General features: G+C 47.7%; 1 protein-coding gene and 1 long non-coding RNA gene across 2 annotated transcripts; one reads left to right on the top strand and one right to left on the bottom strand.

The window, feature by feature from the left end:
- Positions 1–944: 944 nt before the first annotated feature.
- LOC138841701 (NFATC2-interacting protein-like) lies at positions 945–15512 on the top strand. Its single transcript, XM_070042481.1, has 8 exons — positions 945–1319; positions 4582–4654; positions 9455–9578; positions 10122–10202; positions 10302–10488; positions 12133–12277; positions 12761–12870; positions 13060–15512. The coding sequence occupies exons 1-8, from the start codon at positions 960–962 to the stop codon at positions 13216–13218; spliced, it is 1239 nt and encodes a 412-aa protein (XP_069898582.1). The 5' UTR covers positions 945–959; the 3' UTR covers positions 13219–15512.
- On the bottom strand, positions 15421–18571 carry LOC138841702 (uncharacterized). Its single transcript, XR_011376486.1, has 3 exons — positions 18494–18571; positions 16488–16571; positions 15421–15496 (listed from the first exon to the last, which is right to left on the bottom strand). It is a non-coding gene; the product is annotated as an uncharacterized lncRNA (long non-coding RNA).
- Positions 18572–18727: the final 156 nt, after the last annotated feature.

Here is an 18727-nt window from a genome sequence, read left to right as displayed (position 1 = left end):
CTGCTTTTATTGAATTTGGGTGTCCACCCCAAACGTGTGATTTTTGTCTTTAAAAGCTGGGGGGTGCGGGTGGGCTCATGCCTATAATCCTGGCTGCTCTGGAGGCTGAGATCCGAGGATCACAATTCAAAGCCAGCCCGGGCAGAAAAGTCCAGGAGACTCTTATCTCCAATAAACCACTAGAAAACCAGAAGTGGCGCTGTGGCTCAAGTGGTAGAGCACCAGCCTTGAGCAAGTGGCTTCTGAGTGCTGGGAAGGTGGCTCAGTGGTAGAGCACTTGCCTAGCATGCATGAGGCCCTGGGTTCAATTCCTCAGTACCACATAAGCAGAAAAAGCCAGAAGTGGCGTTGTGGCTCAAGTGGTAGAGCGCTAGCCTTGAGCAAAAGAAACTCAGGGACACAAACAAAAATGTGGCTTCTCTGTCTTGGACAGCCTCCAGAGTAGTTACGATTGGGAAACCTTTATTTTTGAATGAGCATTAAACCTGAGTTGAATGGAAGTCTTCCTATTCAAACCGGTCAGTACTGAGAAGGGGGAGTTGGGGGCAGTAATAGAGGTACCCGTAAACCTCAGGTAGACCTAATTCCCACTCGGTCTTAGGACCCCAGGACTACAATCCCCAGGATGCCTCGATTCTGGACAGAAGAGGAAATGGGGTCTTTTTATTTTTCCTTCCTCTCAGTGGGCGGGTCGAAACGAGGCACCCCAGCCAATGAATGGGCTTTACGGAATCGAAACCTCCTCTGATTGTACCGCAAGGATTGGAATCTTTGGCGCCTTTGTTTCAGTGGGGCGTGAGTGATGGGCATGTGCGCTGTCCAGTGACGGGGTGGAGAGGCGTAGCCAGAGCGTGTGGGCGGGCAGAGGCGCTCACCAGCAGGCTGTCTGTCCAATGAGAGGCTGGAGGGGGCTGGGCGGGGAGAGACCGGAGAGTTTGTGTAGCGGCTGAGGGAGTGTGATGGCGGAACCGCTGAGGAGGCGAGGTCGCAGGCTCCGCGGCGGCCGGGTCGGCCGAGGGGCTCGGGGGACGCGGGGTGGTCGGGGCCGGCATCCCGACGTCCAGCGGTCTCCGGTCCGGCGTACTCTGGACCCAGTGTTTGTGGACTTGGTCAGCGACAGCGATGAAGAGACGGCGGCGGTGGCGGCGGACCCGGTGGCGGCGGCGGCGGAGCCCGCGGAGCCCCCGGCGCCGGCCGCACGCCGGCCGGACAGCGACAGCGATAGCGAGGGCTCCAGCCCGCGGACGGTGGTCCGGCGGCGGCGGCGGCTGCTGCTGGACCCCGGCGAGGCGCCAGTGGTGCCGGTGTACTCGGGGAAGGTGAGCGTGGAAGGCCGGGCCGGGCCCACGGGGGCCCCGAGCCGGGGATTCCGGACTTGGCCGTGGGTGGGCGAGACGGAAACAGCCAGGCCGGGGTGATGGATGGACGCGGAGACGGCCCGTGGGTTGGGGAGGCCCAGCGGGTGAAGGGCGCGGCGGAAGAAGGAGCCTGGGGGCAGAGGCCGGCAGGCGGGCTGGGGAGTGGGGTGCTTTCGGATTCAGAGGGGCCCAGGAGAACGTGCGGTTGGGCTTGGGGAGCATTCTGATGAGGATGACAAGGAATGGGGGTATTTATGAGGAAGTTGGGCTCCTTGGAGATCCACAATGCTGTGTGTGTGTGTGTGTGTGTGTGTGTGTGTGTGTGTGTGTGTGTGTGTGTGTGTGTGATGGGGGGGAGTGTGTGGACGTATCTAAGGGAGCTAGAGGGTCCCCAAGGTCCTGGGGTTGAAGGATGGATAGCAGCAACTTAGGAGGAAAGAATTTCTGATGAGGATGACAAGGAATGGGGGTATTTATGAGGAAGTTGGGCTCCTTGGAGATCCACAATGGTGTGTGTGTGTGTGTGTGTGTGTGTGTGTGTGTGTGTGTGTGTGTGTGTGTGTGTGTGTGTGTGTGTGTGTGTGTGTGATGGGGGGAGTGTGTGGACGTGTCTAAGGGAGCTAGAGGGTCCCCAAGGTCCTGGGGTTGAAGGATGGATAGCAGCAACTTAGGAGGAAAGAATGAAGCCGATGTCTTCAGAGAGCCCTAGGGAAAGAAGATTGAGGGGAGGGGTTGACAATGTAGGGTTCTGAATTCCTGAGTACCCCTGAGAAGGTTGTGGTGACCTCATCCTTAGGAAGGATTTAGGAGCTGGGGTTAGAGAAATCCACCTTCAGTTTTTCCCATCAGTCCCGGGAAGACTTCGGGCTGACACTTTCCCCTCTTTAAATAAGTAAATATAAACATACATATCTATATATGTCTCTATATAGATATATGTGTCTATATACTTATATGTAAAGGTAATGTTGAGGGCCGGGAATGTGGCTTAGTGGTAGAGTGCTTACCTAGCATCCATGAAGCCCTGGCTTTGGTTCCTCCATACCACATACACAGAAAAAGCAGAAGTGGTGAAGTAGTGCTGTGGCTCAAGTGGTAGAATGCTGGCCTTGAGCAAAAGAAGCTCAGGGACAATGCCTGGGCCCTGAGTTTACGTCCCAGGACAGACAGTCAGAAAGAAAGAAAAGAAAAGAAAGAAAGAAAGAAAGAAAGAAAGAAAGAAAGAAAGAAAGAAAGAAAGAAAAGGGTGGAAGAAATAGTAATAATGAGGATTCAAAGAGGATTGAGGTTCAGAGGACTAGATAGAAAAATTCTTGGTATTCCATCTCTAAAATAACTGGAAAAGGCTGAGAATGTGGCTTAGTAGTAGAGTGCTTGCCTGGTATGCATGAAGCCCTGGGTTCGATTCCTCAGTACCACATAAACAGAAAAAGCCAGAAGTGGCACCGTGGCTCAAGTGGTGGAGCACAAGCCTCGAACAAGAGAAGCTCAGAGTCAGGCGCCCGTGGCACAAGCCTGTAATCCTAGCTACTCAGGAGGCTAAGATCTGAGGATTGCAGTTCAAAGCCAGCCTGAGCAGGAAAGTCCGTGAGACTCTCAACGCCAGTTAACCACCAGAAAACTGGAGTAGCACTCTGTGGCTCAAGTGGTTGAGCGCTCTCCTTGAGCTGAAGAGCTCAGGGTCAGCACTCAGGCGCAGAGTTCAAGCCCCATGACTGACCCCCACCCCACCCCCCAAAAAAGAAAAAGCTCAGGGATAGTACTCAGGCCTTGAGTTCAAGCCACAAGACTGACGAACAAAACAAAACAAAAAATAATGTTGATTGCTGCCGGGCGCCTGGTAATCCTAGCTACTCAGGAGGCTGAGATATGAGGATCATGGTTCAAAGCCAACCCGGGCAGGAAAGTCTATGAAACTCTTATCTCCAATAAACCACTAGAAAACTAGAAGCGGTGCTGTGGCTCAAGCGGTAGAGAGCTCACCTTGAGCTGAAGAGCGCAGAGACAGCGCCCAGGCTGAGTTCAAGCCCCATGACCGACCAAAAAAAAAAAATCTTGATTGCTGTTTTTTTTTTTTTTTTTTTTTTTTTTTAATTTTTGGTTGCTGTTTTGTTGGTCACAAAAATAACTCAGTTACTGGAAAGTATTGCAACTTAATAGAATGTATAATTTTTAATATGACTTTATTGTTATTATTAAGGCATTATACAGAGGGGTTACTATTTTATAAGTCAAGTAATGACTACATTTCATTTTTGGACAATGTGACTATTTTCGCTTTTCCCCAGTTTCCCCCTCCTGTTGCTGCTCACAAGTTACATAGAAATCGTATAATTTTGAGATAGAAATAAACTGTTGTTCTCATTTTGGTGTATGTTCAGATTTATTTCACTTTTCACTTTGATATTATTAAAATGTAATCATACCCTTTCTGTACATCACTTTATTTGTCAGTCGTGGGGCTTGAACTCTGGGCCTGGGCGCTGTCCCTCAGCTCTTCAGCTCAAGGCTAGCACTCTACCATTTGAGCCACAGCGCCACTTCCAGCTTTTTCTACTTATGTGGTGTTGAGGAATCGAATCCAGGGCCTCATGCATGTGAGGCAAGCACTTTACCACTGAGCCACCTTCCCAGCCCATACATCACTTTTATAATAACAGTAAATTTTTTTTTTTTTTTTTTTGGGTCTGGTCGTGGGGCCTGAACTCTGGGCCTGGGCGCTGTCCCTCAGCTCTTCATCTCAAGGCTAGCGCTCTACCACTTGAGCCACAGAGCCACTTCTGGCTTTTTTCTTTTTTTCTTTTTTTTTTGCTTATGTGGTGCTGAGGAATCGAACCCAGGGCCTCAGGCATGCAAGGCAAGCGCTCTACCACTGAGCCACCTTCCCAGCCCGCTTTTTTCTTTTTGCTTATGTGGTGCTGAAGAATCGAACCCAGGGCCTCAGGCATGCAAGGCAAGTGCTCTACCACTGAGCCACCTTCCCAGCCCCAACAGTAAAAAAATTAAAATAGAAAAATGTGAAGTTTGGCAAGTCCATCACCTAAATTACTTAATATTCATTGGACATTTTCTCCATATCAAGACTTATCCTTTTATCATTGACATAGAATGAACAATCTTATAAATTAAAATTGAAAAAGGCATTATATATACCAAAGACTATAAATTGCCTTTCACTAGTACAAGAATTGGTAAAATAACATTCCTATCTTTGTCTTTGCAGGTACAAAGTAGTTTCAACCTCATCCCAGATGATGCTTCCCTCCTGAAACTCTACCCTGCAGGGGCAGAAGAAGGTAAGCAGATTTCTAAGGAGACTTCTGGAATCTGTATACAAGCAAGCAATTCTTTACCACTGAGCCACACCCCTCAGCTCATTGTCTATTCTGGCTGGCTTGTGCTTAAAATGCTAGGTATTTTAGAGTGAAGTCTGAGGATCATAGTTTGAAACCAGCTCTAGCAGAGGAAAAGATGGAAGTAGAGGTGTAGCTTAAGTGGTAGAGGACCAGCTTTGAGTAGAAAAAAATCAAGAAAGCCTGTCCCTTCCTGGTAGCTTATGCCTATAATTGTAGCTACTCAGGAGGATGAGATTTGTGTATCTTGGTTCCAAGCTAGCACTAGCAAGAAAGGCTGTAAGACTCTTATCTCCAATTAACTACAAGAAAACTGGAAGTGGCACTGTGGCTCAAAGTGGTAGAGCACTAGCCTTGAGTAAAAAAGCTCAGGACAGCTTCCAGGCCCTAAGTTCAAGTCCCATCATCTACCAAAAGAAGAAAAAAAAAGTGCAAAGCCCTGAGTTCAAACTTGAGTCCTGAAAGGAGGTATTTGGTTGTTACCCGGAAGGCACTGGAGCTGCTTAAAAACCTTGTGCCTACCACCATATGCAGGTTTGTAAAAGCCTAGGATTTGTAAAAGAGTAGGATTTTGTAATCCTACTCAAGGGGTATTGTGAATCTGTGACATCTTGTTACATTAGCAGCAAATTCCTTTGGAATACTTCAGAGCTAGCAGGGTGTTCTTTGCAGTTTGTCCTCCCCCAGTGATGTGATTATTTTTATTTATTTATTTTTTGTCAGTTCTGGGGCTTGAACTCAAGGCCTGGGCACTGTCCCTGAGCTTTTTTTTTTTGCTCAATGCTAGCACTATACCAATTGAACCACAGTGCCACTTCTGGCTTTTTCTGGTTATGTGGTACTGAGGAATGGAACCCAGGGCTTCATGGATGCTAGGCAAGCACTCTACCACTAAGCCACATTGCCAGCCCAGTGATGTGATTCTTGCAACCCTTTTACAAATGGTAGCGAAAAAGAATCAAATCTAGCTTGGCGTCAGTGGCTCACACCTATATTACTAGCTACGCAGGCTGAGATCTGAAGACTGTAGTTCAAAGCCAACTGGGGCAGGAGAGTCTGAGAAACTCTTATCTCCAATAAGCCACCAGAAAACTGGAAGTGGAGCTGTGGCTCAAGTGGTAGATCGCTTGTCTTGTGCTGAAGAGCTGCGGGACAGCGCCTGAGCCCAGAGTTCAAGGTGCACACAAACAAAAAACCAGCCAAATGAAAGGGAAAACAACAAAAAGAATCAAATCTAATAAGGAAGTCATCCAATTTGCAAATACAGACCTTGGATTAAGTCTTTTGGACTGGGTGGGGGCAGGAGATGATAGACTGGTTAAAAGCACACCTCTGTCCCTGAATAGTGTGATGTTGGACAAGTGATCTAGCCTTTGATTGCTTCCATTTCCAGATCAGGAAGATGGTTGTAGTAGTGGATTTATGTCAAAAGATTTTGGTGAGAATTATTTAAAGAGAACCTATGGACAGGTGCTATTAGGAGGCCGAGTTTTGTTTTTTGTTTTTTGTTTTTTTTGTGAACATACTGTACAGAGGGGTAGAAGGCTGAGTTTTAACGATTTGGGGTTCTAATAGTCAATCTGGGCAGGAAAGTCTGTGAGACCCTTATCTTCAATTAACCACCCAAAAGTTGAATGTGGGGCTTTATGGCTCAAGTGGTAGAGTCCCAGCCTTGAGCAAAAAAGCTAAGGGGTAAAGCACAGGTCCTGAATTCAAGACTCTGGACGGGCACAATAAATAAAGAAATAAATGGAACATGTAGGGTGCTCTCTCTCTCTTTCTCTCTGGCCCATGTACATGGGTTAGGACAGCACTTGGAATTTCAAAGTACTATGTAAAAGGTAATCAGTTGTAGCACCAATCTTGATATTTTGGCCTGGAGAATTCTTGTGTGTGAGGGGAGTTGTTTGCCCATTGTAGAAAAGTTTATAGCAGCCCTAGCCGACTCCCTCAGGAATTTTGTTGTTGTTAGTCATGGGGCTTGAACTCTGGGCCTAAGGGCTGTCCCCTCAGCTCTTCAGCTTAAGGCTAGTGTTCTATCACTGCACCACTTGCGGCTTTTTCTGTTTATGTGGTGGTGAGGAATCAAACCCTGGGCCTCTGCAGGTGAGGCTCCACCCTTGAGCCACCTTCCTAGCCCCACGCGCGCCCCCACCCCCATATTTTGACAGCATTATCTCCAGACAGTGCCACGTGTCCCCTGGGAAGCAAAATTGCGCCTGGTTGAAAACCACTGACCCCCGAGTTATTGTTTCATTCTCATAATATTTATTCCTTATTTAGTAGTGCTGGAAATGGAACAACAGGGCATGGACATGTTAGGCATGTGCTTTAGCACTGAGGTACACCCCCCCCCCCCCAATCTGGGCAGTATTTTTTATTTTATGGTTTATAATGTTTTTGTTTAGTTTTGTGCATGTGCATGTGCTGGTCCTGGGCTTGAACTCAGGGTTTGGATACAGTCCCTGAGCTTCTTTGGTTCAAGGCTAATGCTGTACCACTTGAACCACAGCACTACTTCCAGCTTTTTCTGTGTAGTTTATTGGAGATAAGAGTCTCATGGAAACCAGGAGCTGGTGGTTCATGCCTGTTAATCCTAGCTACTCAGGAGGCTGAGATCTGAGGATCGCCGTTCAAAGCCATTCAGGGCAGTAAAGTTCATGAGACTCTTTAATTAACCACCAGAAAACCAGAAGTGGTGCTGTGGCTCAAGTGGTAGAGTGCTCACCTTAAGCTAAAGAGTTCAAGGACAGCTCCCAGGCCCAGAGTTCAAGCCCCATGACTGACCCCCCCCCAAAAAAAAAAAGTCTCATGGACTTAAAAAAATTTTTTTTTGGTGAGGCTTGAACTAGGACACATGCTCTACCATGGAGCTACATCCCTAGCCTTATGATTATCTTCTATCTGTAGCAAGCAAACGGGAAAATGTTTTATATTTTAGAATGATGTTTTATTTATTTCTTTTTATTAGAAATCTTAAGTTAAACCAGGTATGGTGACACATACCTGTAGTCCCGGGCTGAAGGAGGAGGATCACAAGTTAGAGGCCCTTCTGGCCAATTTAAAAAGACTCTCTAATGTAAAAAAGGGTCTAGGATATTAGTTCAGTGGTAGAGTGTTTGCCTAACAAGCTTGAGACCCTGGATTCAGTTTCTAGTAACACACACACACACACACACACACACACAAACACACACACACACACACACACACACACACACACACACGAGAAACAGAGATTTAAAGAAAAATCTTAACAGTCATGTTCTTCCAACACTTTTTCAGTATGTTCTAGTGGTCTTGTATCTGTCACTGCAGTATCCTTTCTCAGGCTCTTGTTTTTTGTTTTTCTTTTTAGTTGCTTGTCAATAAGTTTATTGTCTTCCTGAAAAAAATTCTTCATAGAAATTTGTTTGAGGGGCTGGGAATGTGGCTTAGTGGTAGAGTACTTGCCTAGTATGCTTGAAGCCCTGGGTTCAATTCCTCAGTACCACATAAACAGAAAAAGCCAGAAGTGGCACTGGAGCTCAAGTGGTAGAGTGCTAGCCTTGAGCAAAAGCAGCTCGGGACAGTGCCCAGGCCCTGAGTTCAAGCCCCAGGACTGCCCCCCCCCCCAAAGAAAAAGGAAAAATTTGTTTGATTTAGCTTTCAGCAGCCCTTTCCTGAGCTCTGAAGAAACTTGCCTTGTTTTGAGGTACCCAATCTTTCTTCTGGGCAAAGGACATTTTGGGATGATTCCACCTCTTCCTCTTTACTTTTCTCCTGGGCTGGCTTTTTCTCATAGACTAGCTCCTCTCATATAGTAGTGTACCCCTTCTTGTGCATCTCCCCCATCATATGTGGAGCTTTTTTTTTTTTCTGCTCCTGGGGTTGAACTTATGGCCTGAGAGCTGTCCTTGAGCCTCTTTGTGCTCAAGACTAGTGCTCTACCACTTGGTCCACAGCGCTACTTTTGTCTTTCTCTGAGTAGTTTACTGGAGATAAGCATCTAACGAACTTTTCTACCCTGGCTGGCTTTGAACCTTGATCCTCAGATCTCAGCCTCCTGAATAGCAAGTTTGAGTCACTAGCGCCTGGTTTAATTTATTTTTATTTATTTATTTTTTTTGTGTGCCAGTAGTGGAACTTTGAACTCAGGGTTTGGACACTGTCCCTAAGTTTTTTCACTCAAGGCTGACATTTAACTTGAGCCACAGCTCTTCTTCTGACTTTTTGGTTAGTTGGAGATAAGAGTCTTGGGGATTTGTCAGCATGAGCTGGCTCCTGACTGTGATCCTCAGATCTTAGTGTGAACCTTTGGTCTCCTGCCCCACTCTTTACCTCCCACTTCCTTGTCTTGAGGCCTGGGTGCTGTCCTTGAGCTCTACAGCTCAAGGCAATTGCTTGCAACACTTCTGGTTTTCTAGTGGTTAGTTGGAGATGAGTCTTACAGACTTTCTTGCCTGGTCTGGCTTTGAGCCACAATTCTCAGATCTCAGCCTCCTGAGTAGCTAGGATTACAGACATGAGCCACTGGCACCAGCCTTTTTTTTTTTTTTTTTTTTAAAGACAGTTTTAATATATAGCTCAGGCTAGCTTGAAACTAGGGATCTCTTTGTGTCAGCCTCTTGAGTGCTGGGATTACAGGTATGCACCACACCTAGCTTCCTCAGGCTGGTCTTAAGGACTCTGACTTGTTTCTCCTTGGCCTCCCCTGGTCTTCTCTTGGTTAATTCTTTGCACTTTCTTCTCCTCTGTCCCCAGAAATAGATATGGCAGATTTTACCAGTCCTCCTCACTCTGAGGATCCTCCAGTTCCAAGTTCTCCCTGGAAGAGTAAGCTGAGGAATAAAGATGAGAAAGAAGAGAAGGCAGCAAAGGTGGTTCTGTGAGTGAGCCTGGGACACGTGGACCCTGGGAGCAGGAGGGAGGTGGAGAGGTGAGCCAAGGCAGGCAGGCCCCTGGGCTGGCTCCTGAAAGCAGAAGGGCTGGAAGGAGCCTCGAGCTTCCTTCTTGAATGAGACTGCTAGGAGAAGAGGTGGCAAGACCAGATGATGATAGGACCTTTGAGAGACTCTGTCCGAAGAGCTGGAGGCAGGACCGTGCATGGGTTAAGGGAGCCCACAGGCTGCTTTCTGCCTTCTTTCTGCTTCCTTCCTCATCCATGCCTGGGGGAGAGTTTAGAGAATTATTCTATAGATGACTAATCAGAGCCCAGACTGTGCCTGATGGAATCGGACCTGTGGAGTAAGGTATTTTTCCTTCCCTCATATTTGGGTCTTGTAAATACAAAAACGTGCTAGCTTTTCCCTGTCCCGATCTGTCTGTCTTCTGGTACAGTACATGTTACTTACAGGGCCTCCCTGTTGACTCTCTTGCTCCCTGCCTGTCTGTCCTTTGTCTCCATCTTGCCCCTCTCTTCTTTCTCCAGGGTTCAGGATACATCTCCCTCTCCCCCACCTCCACCAAGGAACAAAAGCAGAAAGCATACTCGGGCACTCCAGAAGTTAAGGTGCCAGTGATGGGGGGGGACTATGGCTGGGAAGAAGGGTGGGGGCAGGTGGGATGGGTGAGCAACCCCAGACGACCCAGTGTCTTGCCTGCCCCCCAGAGAAGTGAACAAGCGCCTCCGGGATCTTCGATCCTGCCTGAGCCCCAAGCAGCCCCAGGGCCATGAGCACCTGAACCAAGACGATGAAGTGGTCCTGGTGGAGGGGCCTGTCCTGCCAGAGAACCCCAGGCTCTTCCCGCTCAAAATCCGTTGCCGGGCTGACGTGGTCAGATTGCCCATTAGAATGGTAAGTGCTTGGGGACTGGCAGGAGAAGGCCCAGGAGCTGACTTTGTAGAGACTGGTGACTAGCACAGACATACTGGCAGGAGGGGCTGTGTTTTTCTTCCTATCTTGCTCTCAGGAGCTCCCTGCCACTCTGTCCCTCCAAGCCTTTCTCCTTACTGGTCCCTCTCTGTAGTTTTTCCTTATTTTCCTTCCTTCCTTCCTTCCTTCCTTCCTTGTTTCCTTCCTTTGTTGTTGATCCAGAAGTGGGTTTTGAACTCTGCCTCGTGTTCTCACTTGGCTTTTTCACTCAAGGATAACAGTCTGTCTATCACTTGAACCATGAATTTTTTTCCTGGTTAATTGGAGATAAGTCTCAGACTTTTCTGCTCAGGCTTGCTTTGAACCATGATCATCAGATCTCAGCTGCCTTTATAGCAAAGATTATAGTTGCAAGCCTTTAGCATCTAGCTTTATGTCTTTTTTTTTTTTTTTTTTTTTTTTGCCAGTCTTGGGGGCTTGAACTCAGGGCTTGGGCACTGTCCCTGAGCTTCTTTTGCTCAAGGCTACCTAGCACTCTTACCATTTGAGCCACAGTGCCACTTCTGGCTTTTTCTGTATATGTGGTACTGAGGAATGAAACCCAGGGCAGTATGCATGCAAGGCAAACCCTATATCACTAAGCCACATTCCCAGCCAATCTTTTTTTTTGCCAGTCCTGAGGTGCTGTCCCTGAGCTGCTTTTGCTCAAGGCTAGTGCTTTGCCACTTGAACCACAGCTCCACTGTGACTTTTTTGGTAGTTTATTGGAGATGAGAGTCTCAGAGACTTTCCTGCCTGGGCTGGCTTCATATCCTTAGATCTCAGCCTCCTGAGTAGTTAAGATTACAGGTGTGTGCCACCAGCACCTGGCTCTACCTATTCTTCAAGGCTCCACTTAGGTTGCATGTCTTCTACCAAGCTTTTTTAGGGGAATATCTTCCCAGATAATCTCTTTCCTCCTGGGGCCTTGTATTTTCCTCTTGTGCTGGCTATCACGTGGGAATGGCAGATGCCTTTCAATCTGCCTGAGGCCCCCTGAACTTCCTGACAAAGTCCAATTTGTGTGTTAGGGACATTGAACACCAGGACTGCTCAGGAATGAGCCCTCAGTGAGTATCGCGCTCAAGCTGGCACTGCATTCCTTGCTCTGCTGTAGAGAGTTTGAGGCATATGTGAGTGGTTGGAGGTGTGATGCCAAGGTAGAGAACTTGCCTAGCATATGTGAGGCCCTGTGTTCCAGTTTGTCATCCAACTTTGCAATGGTTGGTTTCAGACAAAAGGCTAGATTTCTGGCTTGTCTAAAAAACAGGAAGACAGGACAGAGGCCCCGTTGCGTTTGAGTGTGGGAGGGCACGGCTGCCTGGGCTGAGACCCAGCTGCTAGGCTCCACGCCCTCCCTTCTCCTGACCCAGGAGGCTGCTTTGTGCCGCTCACCTGGGCCCTTTACTCAGTGATTTTACTCTCTACTTTCCAGGTAAATATGGTGAAACTCGGAGCTGAGGAGTTCAGCAAGTAGCCCAGGCCAGAAACTTGTGTTTTGGGTGGTTCTGCTGGAGGGGGTGGGGGTAGATGGAGAATTTCCAGGAGGGAAAGTTTCCTTTCCTCCTTGTCTTCCTCTTTCCCTAGTCTGAGCCCCTTCAGAGTGTGGTGGACCACATGGCTGCCCATCTCAGGGTGTCCCCAAGCAGGATCCTTTTGCTCTTCGGAGAGACAGAACTGTCCCCGACTGCCACTCCCAGGACCCTAAAGCTTGGAGTGGCTGACATCATTGGTGAGTGGAAAAATGAAGAAGCCTGGGAAAGAGGCTTTTACAGATGTAGCGCTGTGGCTCAAGTGGTAAAACTCTAGCCTTGAGCTGAAGAGCTCAGGGACAGTACCTAGGCTCAGAGTTCAAGCCCCATGACCAATCCTCCCCCCCCCCCAACCAAAAAAAAAAAAAAAAAATTAAGCCGGTTGCTGGTGGCTCACACCTGTCATCCTAACTACTCAGGAGACTGAGATCTGCGGATCACTGTTCAAAGCCAGCCAGGGCAGGAAAGTCTGTGAGACTCTTATCTCCAGTGAACCACCAGAAACCCAGAAGTGGTACTGTAGCTTAAGTGGTAGAGCGCTAGCCTTGAGCTGAAGAGTGCAGAGACAGCGCCCAAGCCTAGAGTATTCCCCTTAGGGGTTGGGGAATATGGGGAAAGTTCCAGAGAGGGCCCTGATTCCATCTGCCTACTTAGTCCTGTCTCTCCGATCTTGCCTTTCACAGACTGTGTAGTCTTGGCAAGTTCTTTGGAGGCCACAGAGACATCCCAAAAGCTCCAACTGAGAGTGCAGGGGAAGGAGAAACACCAGAAGCTAGAGATCTCACTGGCTCAAGTGAGTGGGAGAAATGGCTGTCCCATGCTGTCCCTTTCCCTCCCTTTGTTGTCTCTTAGCACTGAACATAACAGAGTCCTCCTAATTCTGAATTGCTGAGCTCCTTTCCCAAGGTCTGTAGCCATCCATCCCATCAAGACAGAATCCTCCAGCCTCTTTCCCAGTTTTCATCTGGTTTTCTCCCTGTAGAATTCTCCTCTCCAAACCCTCATGTCACACTATGAGGAGGCCATGGGACTTTCTGGACACAAGCTCTCCTTCTTCTATGATGGAACAAAGCTTTCAGGCAAGGAGCTACCGGCAGATCTGGGCATGGAATCTGGGGACCTCATTGAAGTCTGGGGCTGAAGTCTCCCTCCATGTTTAAAGACCTTGCTGGACTTGGGGAGATGTCTACTACTTTCTTATTTTTTATTTTTTTGGCCCCATAAGGGCTAGCAGAAATTAAAATAGAACTTATCTTTAAGCAGAAACAAAACCAGTGACTTTGGCCCTGTCTCCTGTTCACCCTGATCCAAGCCTTAGCCACTTACTTGGTTATTGTAAAGTGGTTGTGGCTGCCAGGGTGGCCTGTGGCTCCATGAACACGTGCTGAACTTTGCAGTCCCAGAGTGTGGAGGAGGTGTCTCCCAGTCCTATTCCTTAACCTCATCTTCACCCTTTGCTGTGGCAAAATGTCTGTTCTGGGAACGTTCCTTTGTAGTTGGAGAGGTAGTTGGAATAAATGAGGGCCTGGGACCATACTACATGCAGCACCAACATGGCTCTGTTCTTACCTGGGGCCTGGAGTGCAGTTTGCTTGGGTAGGAGCATGGTCTGTGGAGAGAGAACACAAGCAAGTTTACACAGGCCAAGGTGCAAGTGTGAAGAAGAGTAATGGAAGCGCAGTGTCAGCTCTGCCCCTTCCCCAGGTCCCTTCATGGCCCCTCCCCTCTAGATCACACTTCCTGGTGCCCATTCTGGAGCCACAGCTGCCTCCTCAGCCCTTTCGTTTTGGCTCTTGAGAATAACCGTCCCATGCAAGGATTCTCTGCTTTTACGGGTTTTTCTTCTTTCTTCATGCTGTCCCTGCCTGACAGCACCCCCATTTAATATGTTTATTGTGCACCTTAGAATATAAATATCTTTATAAGTGTTTTCTCAGTGATTATGTTTTTTTTTGTTTGTTTTTGTTTTGTTTTTTACTATGTATCCGTGTTATCGTGCAGTAGGTTTACTGGCCTGGCTGTGTGTGTGTATGGTGTAGCCCCTCGATCTTTGCTCCTAGATCGTTGCTCAGACCTGCTGACCCAGTGGCATCAGGCGGATTTTACTCACATGTTGCCTTAAGCGAGGGGCACCTGTGTACCTCCATCTCCTCTGCACTGAATCCAAGGACACGATAACCATCCTTTCCTATGTCCCTTTGGGAGCCTGAGTAGACCTTTCTCTAGCATATGAATTCAGGATCGGAGTATAAACTCTTCAGTTGATTTCTCTGGGGATTTCCTTTCTGTCCTCACCAGCACCTAGTATGCCTGACTTTCTGCTTTTGCCGTCTAACAGGTATAAAATGCTGCCATATTTTAATGGGCTTTCATCTGGTCTTGGCTGGTCGGGGGATTTTCATATCCCTGCTCACCTCTTTATTTTCTCTACCTGTGAACTGCTCATTCTCTCACAAGCTTCCTTTTATTCTGAGGAGTTGATCCTAAGATCCTGGGTGATTGTAAATAACACTCTTGTAGCTAGCAGGATCCTTCGCTGAGCAGTCTTAATTTTAAAGTAAACAAATTGACTTTTCTTACAATGCTTGTTGCTTCTTGACTTCCTATTTAAAACTAGGAGAGATGATTTTATTTTCTGCTGTTAGTGAGCTGGTTTTTCCTCCCATTATGAGGCCCCTAAATGGAGCCAAAGTTCAATTGATCACACTGACTCAACAGCTGTTTTTAGTGGCAAAACTGGCACTATTTTGCTTGATGCCAGGCTCTGCTGGTTGCTAAGTATTGTTACTTCACTTCAAGACAATTTAAATGCACCTTTGTGTGGGAGACCAAATTTTTTTTAATTAATTATTTTTTTTAACCATGTGAGCCAGTTTTCTGTTTTTTGTCTACTAAAAGAGCCATTCATCTCCTACTGATATGTGGGTGAGTATAGTCTTCACAAACGGTATCATTCCTTTGAATTTTATGGCCCTTAACAGAATCAGTATGGTGTGTAATTCCACTTTTTCAGATTTTGTGTTCATCAATAAGTTTGAGGATATTAAAAATTCTGTATGCAGTCTCAACAAAATAAATTGAATACACTCAACGTGTGTACTTGAGGATTTCTGTCTTAATGACCCTCATGAGGATCCACTAAAGTTCTGTGACAGATTGTTAACTTTCTCACCCCCATTTTTCCTCCTACAAATTAATAGACCCATGACTTGTAGCAGAATACAGAGGTATTCAAAATAAAAACAGTATAGTCATTCCTGTGGTCCACAAAGTTGAACTTGCAGATTCAACCAGCCATGCAGTGAACATATTAGGGAACACATATGGTTACACATGCCTGTAATTCCAGCGCATGGGAGGCTGACACAGGAGGATGGTGAGTTTGAAGGCATACATAGTGCTACATAGTCAGACCCTGTCTAAGAAAAGAAAATAAAGAAAAAAAATTACATCCATGCTGAACTTGTATAGACTTTGTCATCATTGTTGCCTGAAAAATACAGTATTACTATTTACATTTTTAGCATATTAAAGAATCAGAAGTAGGGTTGGGAAGGTGGCTCAGTGGTAGAGTGCTTGCCTTGCATGAGTTTGATTCCTCAGCACCACATAAGCAGAAAAAGCCAGAAGTGGCACTGTGGCTCAAGTGGTAGAGCCCTTGCCTTGAGCTGAAGAGCTGAGGGACAGTGCCCAGGCCCAGAGTTCAGGCCCCACGACCGACCAAAAAGAAAAATAATAAAAAATAGTCTAGCTAGGTATGGCCAAATGCCAATGCAGGTTCTGGGGTCTGACAGAGGGGTGCCTTGTCCAGGAAGGCTCCTGAGGGCACAGTATGGCTCCGTCCTTTGCTTCCTGCTGCTGAAGTGGAAGTGGAACAGTCCTACTGACAGGAGGAAAGCTCCAGGATTGCAGCCTCTTGGGAGGACAGCTGGGGTCTCATCCTCCACAGATTACTGTACCTGTCCTGCAGCACCCACTGTGGTCTTACAGAAAAGAGGAACTTGGCTTTGTTCACTGTTACTTCAGGATTTTTTTTTGGGGGGGGGGGTCCAGTTGTGGGGCCTGAACTCTGGGCCTGGGCACTGTCCCTCAGCTCTTCAGCTCAAGGCTAGCGCTCTACCACTTGAGCCACAGTGCCACTTCCGGCTTTTTTCTTTTTGCTTATGTGGTGCTGGGGAATCGAACCCAGGGCCTCATGCATGCAAGGCAAGCCCTCTACCACTGAGCCACCTTCCCAGCCCTACTTTAGGATTTTTGTCAACTAATCAAACCTAGTTCTGACCCCTGCATATGGCCATTGCAGATTGTATTGTAGGGACCCTTGATTGGCACGGAGATTTTCCTCAGGGGTTCATATACAGGAATGAAATCCTCCCACTAGTAATAAAACATGCATCTACCCAGCTTCACCATTTGGTTATGCTTCTTCAAAACACCATTGCTCTTCTAGCAGATGCTAGAATGTTCCAATTTCCCTCTGTCTTCCCCAGCAATCTGGAGGGAATAGAAGAGGCTTCATTGTAAAATAATTTGTTTCTTCTATGACTTATACTTCTATGTCTTATACTTTTGAGACATTAACTTTCTAAAGCTCTCCTGATAAGAGACCTTCAAAACTTTGAGCTGGGCGCAGGTGGTTTACACCTTTAATCCTAATTACTTAGGAGGCAGAGATGAGGATGATAGTTCAAAGACAACGTGTGCAGGAAAGTCATGAGATTCTAAACTCCAACTAACCAGCAGAAATCCAGAGGTGGAAAAAAAGCCAGACATGGAGTTGTGGCTCAAGTGGTAGAGTGCCAGCTTTGAGCAAAAGGTTAAGATGGACAGCACCTGGACTTTTGGCCCCCGTACCAGCACCAAACAAAACAAAACAAAAATACTTCAGTAAATACTCAGTGCCATGTATCAGACTTGGCTTTTTTTTTTTTTCTTTAAATCATACCTTCATCTTCAGAGCAACTTAACTGTTTTCCCCACTTTACAAATTAATCTTTCCCCACCAAGCTGCCAGCTGCAGAACTAGCTAAAATACAAGGGGCCTGATGCAGGACCCATTTTTTTTTTTTCTTTTTGGTCCGTTATGGAGACTGAAGCGCTCTGCCACTTGAACCACAGCACCACTTTCAGCTTTTTCTGCTTTTGTGGTGCTGAGGAATCAAACTCAGGGCTCATGCATGCAAGGCAAGCACTCTTACCACTGAGCCACCTTCCCAGCCCCTAGACTCATTTCTTGAAACAGAATCTCATCCTTCAGTACACACAAAGTAATCCATGATTCTGTTAAAATGCTCGCTCATGCCTGTAATCCTAGCTACTCAGAGGCTGAGATTTGAATATTGCAGTTTGAAGCCAGCCCAGGCAGCAAATTATGAGACTCTTATCTGCAATTAACTGCCAGAAAAATGGAATTAGAGCTGTGGCTCAAAGTAGTAGATCACTAGTCTTGAGCAAAAAAAAGCTCAGGGCAGTTTCCAGGCCCAGAGTTCAAGTCCTATGACAAAAAAAAAAGGATATGAAGCACTTGAGTTCAAGCCCCGGTGCAGACACACACTCAGCAGGCCCTGGGTGCCTCAAGCTCATGGATGGGCCAGGGGTGATGCCCCCTTTCTAACAAGCCACAGTGCTGACTACACTATTTAGCCTTTATACCTTTGAAACTTCCCATCTATGATCCCTCTCATCCCCTTCAACTCAAGGCGCGCCTTCATACAGCTCCTCCAGACCCCTGGGGCATCCCTGGGGCTCTATCCCTTCCCACCTCTTCAGCGGTGGGGAACCTTTCTCTGTAAAGGGCCATTTGGTGTCTAACATTAGCCATGTGTGTTTATGTTGCTATGAAGAAAAGCTCCAAGGTTTAGTGAAAAAGCTTGTTTAGGGCGCAGGTACTGGCATGTGAACTCAAGGCCCCGGGCACCTTCCTTTTCGGCTCAGGGCTGTCACTCTACCACTTGAGCCACAGCTCCATTTCTGGCGGCTGATTGGAGGTAAGAATCTCATAGACTTCCCTGCCTGGGCTTTTTTTTTTCTTTCTTTCTTGTCGATCGATCTTGGGGCTTGAACTCTGGGCCTGGGCGCTGTCCCTGAGCGCTTCAGCTCAAAGCGAGCACTCTACCACTTGAGCCACAGCACCACTTCTGGCTTTTTCTGCTTATGTGGCGCTGAGGAATTGAACCCAGGGCCTCATGCACGCCAGGCAAGCACTCTACCACCGAGCCACCTTCCCAGCCGCGCCACTTCGGATCCTGACCCTGAGATCTCAAGCCGCCTGAGTCAGCTGGGGCGGAGCGCGCGTCCCTCCACGGGTGTCTGGGGGTCCGCGGGGGGCGCGGGGCCAGCCCGAGGCCGGGGACGGCGGGAGCGGGGCACTGGCAGCTCTAGAGACCGCTGTTTTCCAAAAGAAAAAAAAAACAAACCCTGTGCGGGTCCCACGATCCCGTTTGGTCCCCGGAAATGTGTCCAGCGCGCGCTCGACACCGGGCACCGCGATTGGTCCAGACGCCCGGCGCGGGAGATGCTGCGGGTCCCGGCGCGTTGCCATGGCGCCCGCAGAGGAGCGATCCCTGGTTACCCCGGCGACGTGACGCGGAGGGGTCCTTCTAGGCTTCCGTAGGGCGGCACGGGTCACGTGACGAGGGCTGGGCGCCGGA

The sequence above is a fragment of the Dipodomys merriami genome, unplaced genomic scaffold (genome assembly GCF_024711535.1).
Source record: "Dipodomys merriami isolate MVZ:Mamm:240054 unplaced genomic scaffold, mDipMer1.0.p SCAF_328, whole genome shotgun sequence".
Classification (NCBI taxonomy): domain Eukaryota; kingdom Metazoa; phylum Chordata; class Mammalia; order Rodentia; family Heteromyidae; genus Dipodomys; species Dipodomys merriami.
Note: the sequence above shows the minus strand (reverse complement) of the source record. Positions and strands in the feature narration are given on the sequence as shown.

Bases quoted from the DNA above. Each gene is read 5' to 3' on its own strand.
- LOC138841701 (XM_070042481.1), top strand. From the start codon at position 960: ATGGCGGAACCGCTGAGGAGGCGAGGTCGCAGGCTCCGCGGCGGCCGG. The intron at 4,655-9,454 runs GTAAGCAGATTT...CTCTGTCCCCAG, and splicing joins CCCTGCAGGGGCAGAAGAAG to AAATAGATATGGCAGATTTT. The intron at 12,278-12,760 runs GTGAGTGGAAAA...TGCCTTTCACAG, and splicing joins TGGAGTGGCTGACATCATTG to ACTGTGTAGTCTTGGCAAGT.